General features: G+C 38.5%; 1 protein-coding gene across 4 annotated transcripts in view; it reads left to right on the forward strand.

The window, feature by feature from the left end:
• rbbp6 (retinoblastoma binding protein 6) overlaps positions 1 to 21,459 on the forward strand; it is a 52,692-nt gene that overhangs the window by 21,163 nt on the left and 10,070 nt on the right. For 3 of the 4 annotated variants that reach the window (XM_057860765.1, XM_057860766.1, XM_057860763.1), the window contains 13 exons: positions 3,681 to 3,725; positions 3,847 to 3,929; positions 3,998 to 4,094; positions 6,014 to 6,156; positions 6,247 to 6,419; positions 9,919 to 10,022; positions 12,122 to 12,262; positions 13,510 to 13,562; positions 18,496 to 18,595; positions 20,394 to 20,427; positions 20,504 to 20,531; positions 20,612 to 20,923; positions 21,023 to 21,133. In XM_057860765.1, the coding sequence (XP_057716748.1) occupies positions 3,681 to 3,725; positions 3,847 to 3,929; positions 3,998 to 4,094; positions 6,014 to 6,156; positions 6,247 to 6,419; positions 9,919 to 10,022; positions 12,122 to 12,262; positions 13,510 to 13,562; positions 18,496 to 18,595; positions 20,394 to 20,427; positions 20,504 to 20,531; positions 20,612 to 20,923; positions 21,023 to 21,133 (1,424 nt within the window). The remainder of the gene's footprint in view (positions 1 to 3,680; positions 3,726 to 3,846; positions 3,930 to 3,997; positions 4,095 to 6,013; positions 6,157 to 6,246; positions 6,420 to 9,918; positions 10,023 to 12,121; positions 12,263 to 13,509; positions 13,563 to 18,495; positions 18,596 to 20,393; positions 20,428 to 20,503; positions 20,532 to 20,611; positions 20,924 to 21,022; positions 21,134 to 21,459) is intronic. The other variant, XM_057860764.1, reaches the window with a different exon arrangement.

Here is a 21,459-nt window from a genome sequence, read left to right on the forward strand (position 1 = left end):
CAGATTAAAGCCATGCAATTTAGTCGTACAGTATTGTATGAACGAAGAATAAATGCTTCTTACTAAGCTTTCACTTGCATACTGATCTGACTTGATTTTCTTTCTGATTTCTCAGTAGGAGGAGTGTCTTCCTCTCTCCTTAGCACATTGATTCCGTTTGGACTATATTAAGCTTCTTTTGTTTTTCTTTCAATAAAGGTGTTCTGATGAAGCTTCCCAATGTATTATGTGTTTGATTTCAAATGAGTCACTTCATGGTTTCAGCTTTTCTAACAAGTTTCACCCACCTTACGGTTACCAAACAGTTTTCTTGTTTATTTTGATGAAAAATTGTATTCATACTGGAATGAGATTTAGACAATATTGCAGGTCATTTCTTGATGTTCCCTATTAGTAAAATAGTGAACTATTTTAGAATGTTATTACTTAAGCAAATGAGCTTTTCATATGTGACACAACTTGCTTTAATAAGATTGCTAAAGTTAGGTTCATGTTTTTTAACGACTTGTCTCGACCATCTTCTCTGCTTGTTTTAAGTTGTTTTTATGTTGGTGGCGACTCAGCAAATTCTCAGCTCATGTGACTGGCCTGTCCAATGATAGACATGCAACTTTTAGCTCGAATGGTATTGTGCTGCTCTATTGTTAGGACACAAATCCCATGCTTGTCAACCAGTATGTGAGCACGCTGAGCTTGAAAGCTGAAAGTCAGCACTTTTTTTTTTTTTTTTTTAAAACATGTATTACTATTCAAACACAGGTTAACTGTCTTTTCACAAATGTGTGAAGACAAAAATGCAAAAATGTTTTAGTCAAGTACCAAATATCGTATGATTGAATATACTTTTTTGTCAAAGGCACAAATCTACAATCCAGATCATTTCCTCAATACATTTTTGATATAAGTACAACCATTTCAATGCCACCAATGCATTTGATTGACTTTTGTAATTCATATTTGAGAAGACCTTTTCTTTAAAATGTGCTGCTTCATTTTAATTAGTACTGTCAAATTAATATAAAAGTGTGGACTATTTTGGTTGTTGACAACTTGGTACATCAGCATTGTACAAAATGTGTATGAGTTATAATTAGGGCCCCGAGCATCAACTTGCGGGAGAGCCCTATTAGAATGCAAATGTTTATTTTTATTATTATTATTATTAGGGCCCGAGCACCAACTGGCCAATGAAAATGACCAATTTGAAGGCCTGAATATGCTCAAAAACTCCCCAAATGTAACAAAATGGCTCAGTGGCGCCCCCTTGAAATTTTCAAAAAGGACCCTCCATTTAGGTTTTTTCAACGTAGAGTGATGTTATTCAGGGAGTCTATACGTTGTGCAAAAGTGTTCCAAAAAGTCTCTTACACTCATATTCCAAACTCATCAGGATATCTGGTATTTTGGATTTAATGTTAACATGCAATTTTAGTCTGTAATCAGCGTGAACGTTTGATACCATTGCGCCTAGGCAGTTACTTGGATCCTCCTCAAAATTGGTGAGACTGTTCATAAGACATGAGATGTAAAGTTATCAAAATGGGGAGTTTTCATTCATGCGACTGACCTGGGCGGGGTACCAATGTTGGGCGTTTTTTGGGCAACACGCCAAATTAATGACTAATAACTTCCTGATACAAGGTGCAATTTTTTTCATATCTGGCATGCATGAGAGGTATCCCGGCCTGAACACAATATCTGGCATGCATGAGAGGTATCCCGGCCTGAACAAAACCATATTGAAATATTACCCATTAGGCCTGGCGCCCTCTAGTGGGAACAGGAAACGCCCTTTTTTTACGAGAATGGCTCCTCCCTCAGGAAAACAATCAATTGACCTCAAACCTGCATCAGGGGAGCCTTAAGACATGTGTTCAGGTATCTGATAAAAAAAAATGAGTTTTCGTTGAAGCGGCGGGATCCAAACAGGAAAGTGAAAAGACTGCATTTTGTCTCACAACAAATTTTGAACAGTCATAACTTGGCAGCTATACAACATATCTGCGCCAAACTTCCCATGCTTGTTAAGAGTCATGCCCTGAAGGGTCCTGTATGGGTCGTTTGCATCAACTCTGTAGCGCCAGCTAGTGGCAACAGAAAGTCATTTTACTTATACATGTCCAGTTCTTTGTTCGCCATTAAGAGGAAGTATATTTTTTCAGGGACTTGGACAGCTTACAGAGCCATACAATTTGGCACACTTTGTCAAATTGGCCCAATTAGAACCAAGTTTGCGTGACGTCAGAGTTGCGCCACACTGCGAGCGCTTGGGCCTGTTGAGTCCTGCTTGCAGGGCTAGTTGATTTTAACAAATGATATAAAGAGAAAATGAACTGCGGTAGCAGATGTTATTTAACCATAGATTTGAACCCTTTTGGGGACAGTGGACAGCCCCATTCAAGACTTTTAACCCTTTATTGGGCTGGTGATTTTTTTTTTTTTTTTTGGTCATCGTTATACAATAAATATTAGGAATGTCCCGATCCAATCACGTGATCGGAAATGGGGCCAGTTGCACCACTTTTCAGAGGATCGGAATCTGGTGAAAAGGATCGGGTTTTTAATTTTTAAAAAATGTTTTCTACTTCATGCTCTTAAGGCCTCTCACTCTCCCTCCTGCTGCTTTATTTGGTCAGCAGTGCAGCTGGAGTTGGTTAAAGTTAACGATGATTGACAGGTTTGTAGCTTTAATCTGACGAGTAAAGGCTCTGTAGCTCTATAATCAAAGGCACCTTTGTGTTAATCATCGTTTAGTCAATCTTCATTGTCTAGAGACTGTTGTCAGCACCGTGAGTGTCAAAGCGTGAGTGGACTCACTCATGAATTATATCAGTGCTATGAAGAGTGATTAAAAGTATGGCGTTAAAGGTGATGCAATAAAAAATGTGGGTGCGCCTACATTTTGTGCTGAAAAAAGTTAGGCGCACCAGTACAACCAATGCAAAAAGTAAGGGTGGAGCCTTTGTAATACATATCGCAATGTTAATTTTTCCTAATATCATTCATATATATTTATTACATTTTAAAGGCTAAACCATAACAATATAATCCAGAAATACAATGGCATTCCCGAAAGATGCAAAAATATGCACGTTTTATACGCCGCAACACTACTGGAAAAAGCTGAAGAGGAAGTACTGTAAAAAGTACAGTACTGTAGCATGTTTGGATCTTTTCAAATAAAATTCGGTGTTTGATCGGGACTGTATCTCAAAATCAGGTGACTCAGATGCATAAATATGCAATCGGGACATCGGGCCCTAATAAATTAAAATTATATACAGTATATATAAATATATATATACTAAATAAAACAAATATGCACTGGTTACAACCCCAAGTAACTCATTTTTTTTCCCTACCGTAGTAGACGTCCATTCCATTTTTACTGGGAGTTCATTCGCTCCTCCCAGCCAAAATGGATTGGGGTTGTTGTTGTTTTTTTTTTTTTTTTTTTTTTTTTTTTTTTTTTTTTTTCTAAAAAAAGGGCTTGCTGAATATGCTGTAGCAAGAGTGATCCCGGAATGAGAAGCCTGTGGTAATATTTTTAACTGAACAAAGTGGTACTGCAGTAACACAATTGAGCACATCAAGATATGTGCGTTTATTGTTATGGAAGGGCCTTGGACTCTCCTGACGCTGTCTTTTCAGTGAAATGGATTTGTGTTCAATTCTAACAGAGGGACGACCACAGTTCTTCTAAAACCCTGCCTTTGTTCTCCAAGGTATGCTCTCTTATGTATCTACCTGCATTTATCCGATCGCCACGTCACACCTGGCTTATTTGGCCAAAAAACTATGCATTTGTGATACATTTCTATCCGGCACAAACATCTTTTCTCCCAGATGGTGAACCTTGCAGCTGCTGATGTGTCAGAGGATGATAAGATCAAAGTGGTGATGAATCAGTCCTCATATGATCCCATGACGTAAGTTATGCCCCTTGTTGTCCTTATGGTAATTCACTGGTTTGCTTACAGTATGTCAATCTCTCTAGTTACATCAAAAAATTTAATGGGGCCCTACCTGCCAACAACATCTGTTACCGCTGTGGAAACGTTGGACACCACAGCAGGAAATGTCCGTCTATTGGGGTATGAGCAAGATATTCTATTTACCTCATCAGATAGTTACCGAAACACTTCTTTTGGAAACATGATCAACTAGAACAGGGGTGTCCAAACTTTATTCTCTGAGGACTATCGAAGGGTTAAAGGGCTAACTTGAAATCCTTCCACTTTCATTTGTTAAATATACACGGCGACAGATATTGTCATATCATACAGCACTGAACCATCATAGTGGCCTATATTTTTGTCGCTTTCCTTAATGCTAATCTTTTTTTTTTTTTTTTTTGACTAGAAATACGTCTTAATTTTACTGTATTTGTTCCAGCCTGTGAGTATTTTAAACCTGGAGTTCTCAACTTTGTTAGTCTTTGCATGTTTGCGTGCCAAATTTAACCACACCTTTTGTAAATCTTTTCAATGATAGTAGCTTTTTGAAAGAATAAGAAAGTTAGGATAGCTCACCTGAAATATCAAGCCATATGACCTTTGTATTAACGTAGTGGGCAGAAATTGGTGAATTTTCATTAGTTTATAAGATAACCTTTTTATATAAATCAAGTGAAAATGAGTCTCATTAGGGCTACGTTGTTGTTACGGGTCTTATTCATCAACTGAAATGCTACAGTTTTCTGCCTTGATTTCGACATGTTTGACATATTTTTTTCCCGGAAGTTGGCCCACCTTTGGGCGCAAATTTATATAAAAATGATGTAAATCGTTTGTGCTACATTTGTGCTTGTTGGTGCTGTAAAAAGTTGGGTTGTACTGCTATCGGTTTTAAAGATATTGAGATAGTAATTTTGAGTGATGACGTCACTCGCAGCTTTTCCGTATCCAACTCCCGCGGCTGGCTGAGCATACCAACTCTCTCAATAACAGAGGAGTGTCCCAACAACTAGCGCAAACATAGCACAAACAAATGGCATCCCTTCGGGTCCATTTTGCAGTACATGGGGGGCTTCAGATATTAATTTCCAGTGATGACGTGACTCGCAGCCCCCCCATTTACTGCAAAATGGACCTGAAGGGGTGACATTCGTTTGTGCTACGTTTGCACTAGTTTTCGGGATACCCTTATGTTATTGTGAGAGTTGGTACGCTCAGTCAACCCCGACAGAGGGGCAGTGCAAATGAAAATTTTTACCGCACAATGTAGCATAAACGAATGGCACCATTTCGGGTCCATTTTGCAATAAATGGGGAGCTGCGGGACGTCATCACTCGAAATTAACATCTCAGTATCTCAAAAACGATAGCAGCACAAACAAAACTTTTCACTGCACAATCAAAGCATAAACAATTGGCACCATTTTTAATCAGAATGGGAGGCTGGTTGACATCAGATTGATTTAAAAGAATTGTAAATATCTTAAAAACGATAGCAGCACAAACAAAACTTTTTAGAGTACAAACATTTTTATATAAATTTGCGTCCGATGGGGGGCCAACTTCATGGAGATGTAAAGTTTTGACCCCTGACTAATGAAGAGGCACTGTTTAACTTATAAGTACCATCTATTGTTGAAGGTGAGAAGAGCAACAGAACGGAGGCCGAACTCAAGCTTCTTGTGCGGTCCTTATTCAATTATATTTTCATAATTTGCTGCAGGCCAATAAAAACTGGCCTGCGAGCCGTTATTTGCACACCCTTGAGCTAGAATGATAGGGGACTAGTTTTTAGAATGATAGGGGACTAGTTTTGCCCTGATCTTAAAGTATTCCCTGCTGGAAATTAACTCATTCTCTGCCGCTGACTGCAATAACAGCCAATGAAAATTAATTGACAGCACTGGAGATCCAATCCATTTGAAGTGGAAGGTTGTTCAATCCCACTTCAAATAGATTGGACCTCTACTTGTAAAAATCTAAAGAGTTTTAATGTAGTTTTTAAAAGCCACATGATTCGAAATCTATGATCTTTTTGTTGTTGTTTTTATTATCAGCAGGAGAAAAATTTTGACAACCTTCCGAAGATAAAGAAAAGCACAGGCATTCCGCGCTCTTTCATGGTTGAGGTGGATGACCCCAACATTAAGGGAGCAATGCTGACTAGTTGCGGCCGTTTCGCAATTCCCGCTATCGACGCGTGAGTATCTAGTTGAATTGCTACCCAGAAAGTTAAGTTAAAAAGAGGGAAACTATGCAATATCTTGTGTGTTTGACTATATCTCCACAGTCAGGCGTACGCTGTCGGCAAGAAAGAGAAACATCCTTTTTTGCACCAAGAAGAGAGTAAGCTAGAGGAAGAAAAAGTCCCTGTTCCTGAGGAACTCCAGTGTCTGATCTGTCGCGACTTGCTTGTGGATTCAGTGGTCATACCGTGCTGTGGGAACAGTTATTGTGATGACTGTGAGTACCTGAGGGAGATTTCCTACGTTAGGGCCACTTTTCTAGTTGTAGCTGGGATATGGACCTGCTTTGTACCCAGAGTTGTTTCCATTCTTAGTGTCAATGACTGGAAATGTTCCAGGACCGGTGTCACAAAATATAGATTTCAAATTCGAACTACTATTGTCACGATACTAAATTGTTCAACTCGATATCGATAGTCCAAAAAAATACTCTATACAGTTTTTAATACGACATAAATACTGTAAAATACCCCAAATTCTTTTTAAAAAATTCACTGTCATTGACAATAATAGATGTCCGATCATCTGGTGTCCAATCATCTTTGTGCTGTGAATTGAAATGAGTTTGTCACGAGTAGGCATGTGCCCTTTATCGGTTTCAAGGTTTACCGTGGTATGAAAACGTCACTGTTTACTGTTTCAAAACCACTAAAATTTTCCGTAATACCGTAGTACGGTATTAGCTATTTTTTATGTCCCCAAAATGCAGCGAGAAACAGCTTCAAGCGCCGGGCGCTCCCCCCTCTGGTTGTTGCTCTGTCGGTGACACTGCTGTTGCTGTTGAAACTACACTTGAGCTTTTTCAAAAAAAGTCAAGCCTCGTATTGGAGTATTTTGGCTACCAAAAAGAAACAAGACGGCCGCAGCTATAGGAGGAAGGAGAGCTGAGGTGCAGGCTACACATCCAACATAATTTCACATTAATGTGACCATCATCTGTCATTTTACACAAAATTGAAGTAACGCTGTCTGAGAGTTCACTCCAGACTGTTTCGTGTGTCTCGCGACGGTAAAACAAGTACTATAACGTAGGCTTTCTAACGAGGCTATTAACGTGGCTAATTAGCATGCCAAGACGGCTAACTTGTTTCCTCACTAACTTTACCATAAGCGTACTTTTGTAAAGTCTTCCGTTGTAAACATCTGTTGGAAATAACATTTTTATAATACAGCCTGTGTTTTTTTTTTCTCTGGTGACTTTCTCTGCTAAGAGAGGGTTTGGGTGTGTGTATAATGTGTAAATAATGATACACGAGTCATACACACACACGCAGACTTTTAACTCACTCTCTCCATTAATATTCAACTAATATTAATAGTAGTAGTGGTTTATTAACCCAGAAAAGGTGAGCATACTCACATTCCTGCATCATAACGGAGAGAGAAATATGTAGAAAATGAGTCTCTAAAAATGTTGAGATGGAGCTTTAAAGTGGGTGAAGTGCCATATATACATACATTTTAAATTTCATTTAGAAGTGTTTTTTACTTTTTATGGAAAATTACTATTTTTGTTCTAATGTTTAGCAACTTGGGCTGTGGCAGTGGGTTTAGTCTAAAAGTTATATTTATTTCAATTTTATTTAAAATATATATATATTTTTTTTTGGTACATTTTAACATATTCATCTCGATGTTCTAATTTGCAAATATGTTGTGAAAAATTTAAAAATCCTGTTCAATGGATTTTTTTCCCCCAACCCATTCATCTCAAAATAACACACAATAATTGCAAAACCACCGCGGTATTTTTGCTTAGGGTTATCATACCATCAAATTCTCATACCGGCACATGCCTAGTCACGAGTAGACATCCAATCTATTTGAAGTGGAAATAGAAAAAAAAAATGTGTTCTTCATCTGGCAAAGATGCACCCTCCCACCAATTAGGTTTTTCACTCCTAGACGTCCAATCATTCTGAAGCGGGAGGGTGGCAGCGAATGAACGTCATTCGCTTCCACTTCATATGGCTTTGATGTTTAAGCCATCAGTGGCAGTTAATGACTTAAAAATATATATATGGCGGAAAACACAGACAAGACTGAAAAAGCAGTTTCTGCTCTTGCACTCCTCTTTAAAAGAAACTGCAGTATTTTAAGCCAAAACAACTGTTGTGTTTGATAGAACAATGTCTATATGCTGCCATAGCAGATTCATGGCGCATTAAGCCCCCAAACTATTTTTAATTTGTCCGTTTTACCCTGAAAACCCCCGTTTACAGACGTCGCGCAACTGCTTTTGTTTCAACCTAGCCAATAAAAAGAAGATAAGTAATTATATTTATTTTTCATTTTTAGCTGAGAATCCTTAATTGATGTCTAATATTTAGTTTAAAAAAAAGAAAACGACTTTAAAAAATTATTCACTTACATATTTTAAACTTTTAAACAAATTACGTCACAATGAAAAACTTGGCGTCTGTAAAAAAGTCAGATATCTACCTCATACCTATTACTTAATTGTATTTTTGTTACTGCCGCATTTTCCCCAATGTTATATGATAAATAATCGATCCAAACAAAGAAAAATTGAAAAACAACGTTTAAAAGGGTAACCATATGATAAGAAAATCTCAACCACTCCTTGTTGTCTACGATTCCTGCATCGCAACCCTTGTTATATCACCATATTTCACCCATAAAATCCCAAACAAATCTGGCCGTGGCCATTCACAGCTGTGTCTTGACACACGGTGATATGCTCCATGCTACATGGAGTTTTTTGATCGAAACAAGGTAGGTACGCGATAATATCACGTTAAAATCGTGGCGTCTTTAATTCTGCTCTCGCCTCCTGTTAGGGTTTTGCTGTTTAAAAAAAAAAATCTTTTAAAAATCCCTCGTGTTCAAAATCTTTCTTCCCCCAGAAAATTGAGATTTTAAGCTTTTCAATGATGTATCACACATGCATATTTTGAAATTTGGCCAAATTGGGGGTCTCGGAGCGGAACTTCCGGAGTGTTTTTCGCCATATACATAAAGCATTGTAGGACTACATAAGTACATAAAAAGTATTGATGATATTTATTATAGAAAACTGACAAATACAGCTGAAAATGTGAAAATCCTAAAACTGAAAAACATTTTTAAATAATAATAAAAGTAAATATAGAAGATTAAAGATAAAAATTTTGTATGATTTTTAAAAAACATTAGGAAAAAATAAGTAGATCACTAGAAAACACTACTTTAGTAGACGTCCACTCTATTTGAAGTGGGAGAGTGGCAGCTATTAAAGGTCATTTGCTAACCCTGTGTTACTGCAAAAAATCAATCAACATTTCAGTATCGGTACTTGGATTCATTATTTACAAAAAAAAAAAAAAAAAAATTTAAACTAGTATTTTCCCTTCAAAGCAATCCATCTGAAATTTAACACACTTTCCAAGCCTTCCCTGCCACATGTTACACTCCTGTAAAAAATCTCCCAGGAAGCGCTGGCCCTAATTGAAGGGGGAAATTATGGTTTGTATTTGTGACATGATTCCTAGGACTTTTCTGACACCCCTTGTATTGCTTAGAGATTAGTTTCATATTTGCAAAAATGACAACAACAAAAACGCAAAGGATTCTATTTGCGTGAACAATATGTTGTTACTTGCTAACATTGCCTTATTTCCCAAGTAACACGCTGACCTGCCTTAATGACTGAATGTGATGTTGAATTAAGATTAGGAATCCTATTTGATTATCATCTGTCATTCACTCTTATTCAGGTATTCGTACGGCCTTGCTGGACTCCGAAGGACATGTCTGTCCCACCTGTAATCAATCAGATGTCTCTCCTGACACATTGATAGCCAATAAATTCCTCCGTCAGGTAAAATGGCTGTGGGATACTGAGAATTTGAATTTGAGAAGGGACAGGACAGTAGAATGGAACTTCCACATACATTTCGTGGTAATGGGTGACTCAAAAAATAAAATGAATAAAAAGTCAAATGATTTGAATCACTTCATTGGAGGCTCAAATTGTTGGCTTCAACTACAATAAATGTTTTTAATATTTTAGCATTCATTCAATCAGGCCATAATAGCACTAAGATCATTTCAACACTGAGCAACACTGTCACCTAGTGGCTGTAGTTTTTTCACAGGTATTAGAAAATGCACTGTAGAATGCAAGTGACTGGTGGCATGTTGGTTGAACACTTAGTAATAACCAGTGTTGTCACGGATTACTTAAAAATGTAATTTAATTCATGATTACACCTCAAAAAAGTAATATAGTTACTTATTACTTTATTATCAAATTAACTAGGTTACTTTAAAAGTAACATCACCTTTTACAAAATTTTCTCCTTTTGCTGCCTCAACTTAAAAATGACAACAGAAAAATGTCATCGCATGTAATTTAATTTTTCACATACGGCTTAATCTTGGAGTTAGCGGGGGTTTAATTAGTCGATGGAGTTGATTTCAACCACCATTGACTCGCGCTAGCTTAGCCACTCCGGAGCCCTGAAACTGACAGATAACTGATAAACTGCACGGAATATGTTCAAATCAACTCCAACGACGAATGAAACCCCCGCTAACTCCAAGATTAAGCCGTATGTCCAAAATTCTGATCTTCCCCTTTAAATAAAGACCTAGCCGTTTAAATGTCGTCCATAAAAGTTGTAAAACAATAAAACAACAAAAATTATTGAAATGAACAAGAATCGTATAACGTATTTCATAATGGGTCAAAATCATTTTTCGAACAGATCGTGTGGCTAGCACTTTGGAGACTATCCTTTGCTTTGCTTAGCCAAAACTACACTTGAGGAGGCAAGATGGATTTTTAGAGTTTCTTTAAACCTAAGCTTTCAAACGCTACCAACAACTGAGCTTGAACAGTTGATTAAACACGAACAGTGTCAACATGTGTGTGTATATAAGTATAATATACACTGTATATATACAGTATTGGCCAAAAGTTTGGAGACACCTCAAAGGTGGATACTTTGAAGAATGTAGAATATAAAACCTGTTTTCAGTTATTTCACTTTTTTTTTTTTTTTTCCCACATGTCCGTTGATAGTTTTGTCTTCAGTGAGAATTTACAATAGTAGTGAAAATATATCAAACATGAAAAAATGATACAAAAATGATGAAGTGTGTCGAAACTTTAGACTTTTGTTTGAGTCATCATGTTTTGCCCCCGTTCCCACAAAAGTAAAACTCTGCCTATGATTACGAACTTTAACTACAAATTGTACATAAAGGCTGGTTACAAACTGTAGAAGTGCTGGCTGTCTCGGAACCTGTAGGCTTTGTTTCGAGTTTTGTCGCTATGTGCTGTAATTCCAAGTGCTTCCTTGTTGAATTGGATGTCGAGTTTTTAGCGGTCGACAGTCTTTTTGTGCCAGCGCAAAGTTTGCAACCCACGGAGATATTTTTGTCATCTTTACTGGACAGAAATGTGAAGTAATGGCTGTATTTCCAGTGAGCAAATGCAGCCGTTTGTCATACATCTCCTGCCTTTCACTGTAAGCATTCTGACAAGGCAGCGAGGCTATGTTGTTGACCGCTGTGGCAGACAGCGCTCAAACAGCATTGTAATACACGTGACATGTTTTTTTTTCCCCCGATGAGAAAACCTAAGATGTGATGTCACTCCCAAACTCGAGAGCAATATTTTCTATTCAAATGCTCTTCGGACATGACTATTGGATTCTTCATTCTACATACATTATGTGGCAACAACAAAATAGTAACGCACAGGCACTAAGGAAACTTAACTTTAATTAGATTACTGGCTTGGAAAAATGAACACGTTAGATTGCTCGTTACTGAAAGTAATCAGATTACAGTAACGTTACTGACAACACTAGTCATAACTACTGTTTTCAGGTGTTAGACCGTGGGGGTTTGTAGCAACTTATTCCGACCACATGCTTTTATTTCCTACTCACTATTTGTTTGCCTCTACAGGCTGTGAATAACTTTCAGAAAGAGAAAGGCTACACCAGAAGTCTAAAAGGAATGTCTGATGCCCCTCAGCCACTTACTACAAAACCTACTCCGTTGACTCTCCAACAAGAAAAGAACCTGCATTCCACTGTCAGCCAGGAGGTCAACTTCTTTATGCACTGCAAATTTATAACGACTTAAGATTATTTTTCTTAAATCCAGTCAAAATAATTTTCTCCATCTTGTTTTGAGTGTTAAAGACTAGTTAACAGATTAATGCATCAGATCATTTCACTTAATTTAAGTAAGTATTACTATTTGTTCTTATGAAGTCCATACATCTAAAAGTTGGTAATTTTTCACCTACCGGTAAATAAACCTAGCCTAAAAGAACCTAAATAAAAATTTGCTTTCAAATAATTTTATGAACAATATCTACAGTGTATAACAAAAGTGAGTACACCGCTCACATTTCTGCAGATATTTAAGTATCTTTTCATGGGACAACACTGACAAAATGACACTTTGACACAATGAAAAGTAGTCTGTGTGCAGCTTATATAACAGAGTTCATTTATTTTCCCCTCAAAATAACTCAAAATATAGCCATTAATATCCAAACCCCTGGCAACAAAAGTGAGTACACCCTTAGAAACTACATACATCCCTAAATGTCCAAATTGAGTACTGCTTGTCATTTTCCCTCCAAAATGTCATATGACTCGTTAGTGTTAGTAGGTCCAGGTGCCAAAATGTCATATGACACGTTAGTGTTAGTAGGTCCCAGGTGCCTGTTAGTGCTCAGACCATACGCCGCACTCTACATCAAATTGGTGTGCATGGCTGTCACCCCAGGAGGAAGCCTCTTCTGAAGACATCTGCACAAAGACTACTTTTCATTGTGTCAAAGTGTCATTTTGTCAGTGTTGTGACTGTTGTCCCATGAAAAGATATACTTAAATATCTGCAGAAATGCGAGGGGTGTACTCACTTTTGTGATACACTGTAGTCTTGGTTTAAGAACATTTCTGACAAGCAAGCTTTTAATAAGATAAAATATACTAATTAATTGCTTAAAATTGCTTGAGCTTATTTTCAGCTCGTTATTTTTCTTATTTGATTAAATCTGAGTCAAAATTATTTGAAGCACTGGCAGGTAATTTCAGTTATTTCTAATAGATTTACACTGAAAACAAGGGAATTTAGCTACCCGTAGTTTTTAGGTGTTTTTGCAGTGTGCCACATTTCATCCGGAATGTGGCATAGTTTAAAACTTGTGTACTACCAAAGTTTTAAAGTTCAAATGTCAGCCCATATTTTTATGTATGGTTATACTACTGTGTTTTTCTTCTTTTACGTATTTTTACTGTAATCTCTTATGTCTTCTCTCTTTTGAACGTTGCCCACAGGTTGATGTTAACGAGTCTCAAGCTCATTGTGCTGCCAGCCTTTCACCTTGTGTGTATGTACCAAAATATTTTTTCTTATCATTTGAGTCTTTATGAAGGTAGATTTCTCTCTTATTATTCAATCCAAAAAAAAGTCACTTCTATCAAAAAGAAGTTGCTTCAATCAAAATCTTAATTTTCAATTAAAAAAAAGTCACTTCAATCAAAAAAAATAATTATAAAAAATAATAAAAAAAATATTTGAGACTCAATAACTTGCATTTGAACACTTAATTTTTCATTGAAAATGTTTTCTTTCATCGAAGCAATCCTTTTTGTGTTTGGGCCATATTATGGGAAGGACATTTGTGTCTAAATCATTCAATCCCAAAAAAAGTTTGATAAAAAAAAAAAAAAAAAAGTTCATATTTTCATTGTGACATCGGGGTCCCGCCGGAGTGCTGGGAAGCGGAAGAGACCGGGCTCTACACTCCCGTCCTGGCACGGAGGCGGCCGCCAGTTGCCTCTGCGTCATGTCGCAGCACTCCGGTGGGACCCCGATAGCCAGCCGTCTTACCGGGGTCAGGCCGGCGAGCCACGCAGGTGAGGTTTCTTGTGTTTTCAAATTTTTAAGCGGCAGGCTCTCGGATGGAAGCGCGCTCTTCGCATTGAGCCCGTTGTCCGCCTGAGTCACGCTATTTTCGATAAGGGCTCGAGCTGATAGCTCGAGCCGGCCGAACGAGTAGTGATCGTGATTCTTGCTGCTTCAAGCTTTTCAGAAATACGCCATTGATGTAGCCACTTGTGACTCACATGTCTAAACAATAGCAAAGTGCAACATTTGTCTCAAAATAATTCAATAAAAAAAACAAACATGCGTTCAAAACTTTTTGCACTTCAAAAAAAAGTGCGTTGATAACTTTTTGCACTTAAAAAAAAAATCAAAAAGAATATTTTCAAAAAATATATTTTTATGGAAGGGCAATTTTCTTTTTTCAAATGATTTTTTTCTTTTCCAATATCTTTCAGGACTAATTTATGTATTTTTTCCCACTTTTTAAGGGCTAAAAAGTAACAAAATAATCCAGAAATACAATGGCATTGTCAAAATATATATAGTGGTACCTCTACATACGAAGTTAATCTGTACCAGCACGTTGTTTGTAAGTCAAAATGGTCTTATGTCGAACAGGATTTTCCCATTAGAATACATTTTAATTCCCTTAATTCGTTCCACAGCCCGAAAACCTGAACTAAATCCTTAATAAACACTGCTGGTACCACTACAAATGGCAATTACACAAAGCAAAACAAATCAATTATAAATACAAATCGGAATAATAATATAATAATAATAATAATTCCTGTAATAATGTAACGAATCTGGTTCTAATGTGGCGGATGTGTTTTGCGTGCTATAGCTGAACGCACCGCTTGGCTGACGTTACAGTAAGATAGCTGCGGTTGAGATTTTGCTTTCTTTTTTAATGTTTGTTGTTGGCGTAAACTGTGGCGGACAGTAGGCGTGTTGTGTTGTTCTGAAATAAATTTCTTTGGTTGTGTCACCACAATAATAATTGTCACCTCAACTTATAAAGACTGGCGAACGGAAGTCATACTAGGACTGTCGAAATCGTAGACACTCTACGGCAGTTATGTCGAGCCAGTTCAGAGGCGCACGCCACGCTCATATTTTTCTATCATTTCCATCTTCATTTCAATGGTAACCGTCATCTTATTCCTTTTTTTTTTTCACCACCTGCACTAACTTTCTTGCAACCCATGTTGATTTCTCTCACACGAAAATCCGCCGTGCGTCCGTCTTGCGGGAAAAAACGAGCTGTGGCGCTGTCATAAATCGTCATATTTCGAGCATGTCTTCAGATATAGAAACAAATGGCGAGTCAAATTTTATATCGGAGATCGAAATGATCATGTGTCGAAGCGATTGTGTGTCAAGGTACCACTGTACGTTTTATACTCTACAACACTGCCGGAAAAAGCGGAAGATGAAGTACTGTGAAAAGTACAGCGGTGTAACATGTTTGGATATTATGTTCAAATTTTTGTAGCCATCGGATCGGGACTCTGTATCGACAGATTCTCAAAATTAGGTGACTCGAACTTGGGTGCAAAAATATGTTCAGGTTAAGTTTATTGTCCCCTAAGAGGGGGAAACTTGTCTTACAGCAGGTAAGCATACAGATAACGGATAACACAACCACTCATACACATACAATAAAAATAACACAGACTACAAATTTAAAAATGTGATTGGGACATCCCTAATTCGGACTGTTTAAGTTGTAGAAGCCTCAGTTTCAGAGCCAACAGATTACAGTACTGAGCTCTGGCAACCTGGATGCAGACACAAAACTGATCCAGTTTCCTCCATTGTTAAACGCAGAGTCAAAACTGACAATTTTATGGGCTGACAATCAAGTATTAAAATGGGGGAAATCTAGGCTTTACCTTAGAGAACTGTGTTCGAAGTATTTTGCTCTAACTGCACATTTCTGAGCTCCTGAAAAAGCACGCTCCTATCTTAACCGATAAGTGCTCAGGGCCGGGACCAGCCTGATAAATACAACTCCAATATGGTTCGGAAAACTCTGAAACCTGAGGATCTGGATGAAGTCAAACCCTCCATCCAGAAAATACAGGCCTCTATGGCCTCTCTGACCAACCTGGAGGCTTCTCTGACTAACCTGACTCAAAGCCAGAATCGGGAAGTCATGAAAGAATTACAGCTGATGCGCGCTGAAAACGAGAAGCTCAAGCAAGTGGTTGAGGAGAAGGAGGCTCGCATCAAAAGGCTGGAAATTCTGGCTGATGATCTCGACCAAGGAAGACGCGCAAATGATCTCATCATCTCTGGATTACAACTGCCGCCCACATCATATGCCGAGGCCGCTAGCCCACCTGTGGCTCAACCGGCAATTGCCAAGCTGCAAGAATTTGGAATAAAGGTGGACCCGCAGGACATCCGTCACTGCTTTCTGCTCCCAACTGGGGGGAGAGGACCAGCAACGGTGGTCGTGAAGTTGGCAGACCACAAGAGCAAGGTTGCCCTGCTTGTCCAGCGCCACCGCCTGAAAGGAACGAAGATTTTTCTGAATGACAACTTGACTCGCCGAAATGCCCAAATAGCGAGAAAAGCACGTCAGCTCAAAAAAGAGGGGGAAATTGCCAGCACCTGGGTCTCTGATTGCAAAATCCTTGTCAAGTCGCAAGACATGAAGATAATTTTGAATGATATGTGAGTAAAAAAAATTTTTTTAAATTAAAAAGAAAATAACACAAAAAAAAAAACTGATAATAACTGGACTGTAACACAAAAATGCTTGACTGTGCGTCCCAGGCTGTTGGGGGACGGGTATCGATAAGCATTTGCTTTTTCCCGTCTTTCCTTTGTCTGTCATCATCTTTTTTTCGGGCAAATTCCACACTCTGAAACTGTCAATGATTATGATGATGATGACAATGACAATAAATTCATTCATTCATTCATTTTCGAAAAAAAAGTTTCCTTAATGTCTATTGAAATATTAGGGCCATTTAATGAATAATTGTAGTGCATTTCTTAGATAATCTCCCTTAAACATTCCATATTTAAAATAATTGCTTCTTAGATGCACTGAATAAGTTAATATTCTGTGTGGACGTGTGGAGTGGTATTTCCTCCTTTCTTGTGTTCACAAGTGCCGTATTTTTCGGACTATACGTCGCACTTGAGTACAAGTTGCATCAGCAAAAAATGCGCAATTAAAAGGAAAAAAACATAGAAGTCACATCGGAGTATGTCGGACTTTGGGGGGGAAATTTATTTGATAGAAATCAGCACCAAGAACAGACATGTCATCTTGAAAGGCAATTTAAAATACAATATAAACAAAAACAACAAACTCAATAGGTGTATGGTATGCTAACATAACATAACACGACCCGCAGGTATTAAAGCCGTGGGCGGCCCGAGCCCGATCAAGTAACTTGATTGACTTGCCCGAGCCCGAAAAAACCCGAAATTTTATGCTTTATTTGTAGGCACAAGCCCGAAAAAAACCAAAATTTTATGTTTTATTTGTGAGGAGTCAAGAGAAGGAGGAAATGCGGGGATGCAATGCGTGGTTGCGTTTTGTGTGATTTTGTTTGTGACGATGGCGGTGCATATATGCATAATGATAACAAATTAAAGCCTGTCTTTTGTAACGAATTTTCTCAGTTAAGACGATAAGATGGATATTCAATAAACATTTATATCTTTTATATTTGCGTGTCTGTTCTAACAGGCGGATAGTGGATTTGACATTCATTTTAATCTCGAGTTAGCAGAAAAAAAATACGTTTTCTCAATGTTTAAATAGTCTACATATTTTTATGATCATTATAAATGCATTAACACAATGAAATAACACTGGAAAATGTTGTTAAATATATTTCTCGTATGAGACCAAAGCGCCACATTCGTTTACATTCAGCGAAACCGACACAGGTTTCCTATAGCATCTTCAACTATCAATTTGAATCCTTTCCATATACCACTCCTACCGCAGTTTTTTGCTTTTCAATTCCCCTGTATTTAGTTTGTTTTTCACTCCTATAGCTGCTCCATATCGAAAAGGAAATACCAGGATGCGGGCTCGCAGAGGGCGCGGGATGGGAAGATTGAAAAGAGGGCCACTGCGTTCATGTGCGCAGGCATGCACAGCGCCTTCTCTGTTTTATCCAAATTATTTATTTTATTTAACATCCATACATCGTTTTAGTATAAATATATGAATATACAGTATATTTATTTTTAAAAAGTTAGCGAGAGAGAAGTCGGCCCGACCCGACTGTAAATAATCACATATAAGTCGCTCCAGAGTATAAGACGCACCCTCTGCCAAACTATGAAACAAAACTGCGACTTATAGTCTGAAAAATACAGTAGTGTTAATTTTCTAATTTCAGAATGCAAATTTGATTAATACTGTGTAAATAGTGCGATATTTGCTTTTTCGGCAGTCAAGCAGGGGAAAAAACTCCAGATGAGTTGGTGGCCGATGCACCTGAGGTGTCCCACAACAAAGAGATCACGGCCGATCCGTCACAGCTTACAACACTGGTGAGGACAATTGAACACACTTTACAGTGTTTAAGTTTTTGGCTGCCACTGATGGCATAAGATGTCCAGTCCAATTTGACTGTGAGGGCTAGCAGTCCATCCATCCATCCATCCATCCATCATCAACTGGCTCCGGGATCGGGCAGCGGGGGCAGCAGCTTTAACAGGGAAGCCCAGACTTCCCTCTCCCCAGCCACTTCAACCAGGTCCTCCGGCTCTGGCTAGCAGTCTCCCCAGTCAAATTGGATTGGACATCTATTGCCGTCAATGGCAGTGAGACACAAACAAACTTTACAGTGTTAGTCTACAGCAGGGGTTGGCAACCTTTAACACTCAGAACCATTTCAACCGATTTCCTTGGAAAATACAACAGTGGGAGCCGCACACACTCGGGAACCTTTTTGACAGACTGTTGAAAAAAATAAGTGTGATTCCATGAGCAGATATAGATTATATATATTAATGCGCATACAAGAATTATTCGAAGAATTTAGCTTTAATAAGCAGAACTAGACCTTTATTACCAGATCACACATGTCGTGAATTCACCAACTATGTACAGTGACAGTTTCACTCAAAAGTTGTGCCCACATGTTGTTGCACAAATTCACTGTAATGGCTACTTACCTGTCTACCAACCGACTTTTTGGTACCATTAGTGTGAATGGCATAAAGAATTGGCTAGTGGCTACAACTAAGCCTGTCGAAATATGTAATAATATAATAATTCCATAATTTAACAATGTAATAATTCCATTTATCGCACGATAAATAAAAATGAAGGCGGTAAATTTTTCCGCCGCGATTTATCACCTTGCGCGCGCGTGCGGCAGAAGTGCTGTTAAAAGTTCGGATTCCTTGTTACCAACTACGCAAAATGCATCTTTGTTCCAGGTCCGGCAAAAAATAGCGCCGGAGCCAATCCGTTCCCTTTATATCCTATTGTTCAACCTATACCGACCGTGTCAGTGCTCCGGATTGACTGCGGACCATCTGCGGCGTGCCGGAGCCCGCCGAATGGTTTAGGCGATTTTCTATTTTTGATGGGGACGCATCCGTCAAATTGGGCGGATCCAGGCCTGGAGTCAACAGCCTAGTGTCTTATTAACGGTTTAAACACCGGCCAACATGGACGAAGAATGTTTCATCACGGAGGTGGAAAGTCGTGCGTGCACTTCCGGATATTTACAACGAAGTCCGCCAAAACATTGTTACCGACTTGGCTGCTACGAACAACCTCGCTTTGACAACGGACAGCTGAATGAACATGATGAACATTGAGTGGCAAATTAAGAGCGCTGTGCTTCAAACTCGTCCTGTTTATGAGTCGATTGTCATATGCTGGTGTTGTGCAGTAATGAGCAGACGTGACTTCTGTGGCGTTTGCTAATGCTAACTTTTTTAATGCGCGCACACACTCGATATCATGAAGTTTGCTAAGTCCCATGCCATTGGCTACGTGAGCCCAGAGTGACGGAACAAAAAATACAATTGTCCCCCATATTCAAAATCGTACCGAACCGTGACTTAACTGTATCGTTGCATCCCTATGGAACACCATAGCAGAGGCTATGAGGGGAAAAGTTTTCAATTGCCTAAATGCTTAAATTATTAAGTGCAATTTTTTTTTTTCTTGAAAAACACATTCTGTGTTTCTGTGCGGTATTAATATTGTTGTCTTTTACTTAAGAGGCATGGTCTATTGTTTTTAGTTGTGATTTCTGACAAAAAAATATCTTGCAAAATTGTTAAGACATTTGGAAACTGTTTTAAATTGTGGAAAAATGTCTTTGCTCAGGTTAACAATGACCCAGTGCAGAAATCATCCACAGGTGAGTATGTACAGTAAATAATTTAATATTATTATGTAATATTCATTCGGATACTGTTTTTTTCCTCCAACGTTAGGAGATATAACGCCAACCAACTTGCAAAGGTCAGTCTTTTTCGTCCTTCATGTGTCTGGTCAGTGTAACTCCAGCCCAGTTTTTTAAAAAATTTTACCCTTTCTCACAGTTCCTCCTCGTACTCAGTGCGTCCCACAGGAGTTGTAGACCAACAACTCCATCCCCTCCCTCCCTCATCATCCTCAAACCCACCTGTTCCTCCACCTCTATTCCTTAGCCACCAATTCCACCCATTCCCTCCAGGTCAACAGTTTCTCAATCACCCACCTAGACACCCGGTGCCCCCGCTTAATTGGACTCACCCAAGCCCTCAGGTTGCCCCCAACCTTCCCCTCATTCCCTCTTCCTCCTCCTCCTCCTCATCCATCCCTCCTTTTATCCAGAGGGATTGGTACAACCATCATAGACATGAAACAGAAAGGTATCTATATAACATGTCCGTCAAGCAAGTACTTGAAAAACCTGTCCACACTGGAATATCTTCATCATTTGTTGAATTGTTTGAAACTGCATCCTTCAGGTCTCCTCTTCCTCGATCCACCTACAGGCGTTCGTCTCATTCTAAGTCCAAATCTTCTCACTCATCAAGCAGGTCTAGTCGGTCCCGCTCAAGATCCCACAGCCGATCAAGGTATCGTTTTTACAAAGAGGGATGAATATACCGTTATACAGATTTGGATTACATCACTTACACAAATAGTCACACTATTGTTTGTATTGTATTTTGTTTATCAAACAGTTGCTCATAAATCCGAATCCAATTTAAATGCACATACTCTTGTATGACAATTTACAGTTTGGATCGGAGTGTGTTTTGAAAGGAAACTCTAAGCTGATGTATGAATGGGGTTTTGTGTGTGGTTTTTCTTTATAAAAAGAAATGAGACAACTTTACTATCTAAAAATAACTCAAATGCTAATATGCTTCTCCAAAACACAATACAAGCAGATAATTAA

Source organism: Corythoichthys intestinalis, chromosome 16, assembly GCF_030265065.1.
Source record: "Corythoichthys intestinalis isolate RoL2023-P3 chromosome 16, ASM3026506v1, whole genome shotgun sequence".
Lineage (NCBI taxonomy): Eukaryota > Metazoa > Chordata > Actinopteri > Syngnathiformes > Syngnathidae > Corythoichthys > Corythoichthys intestinalis.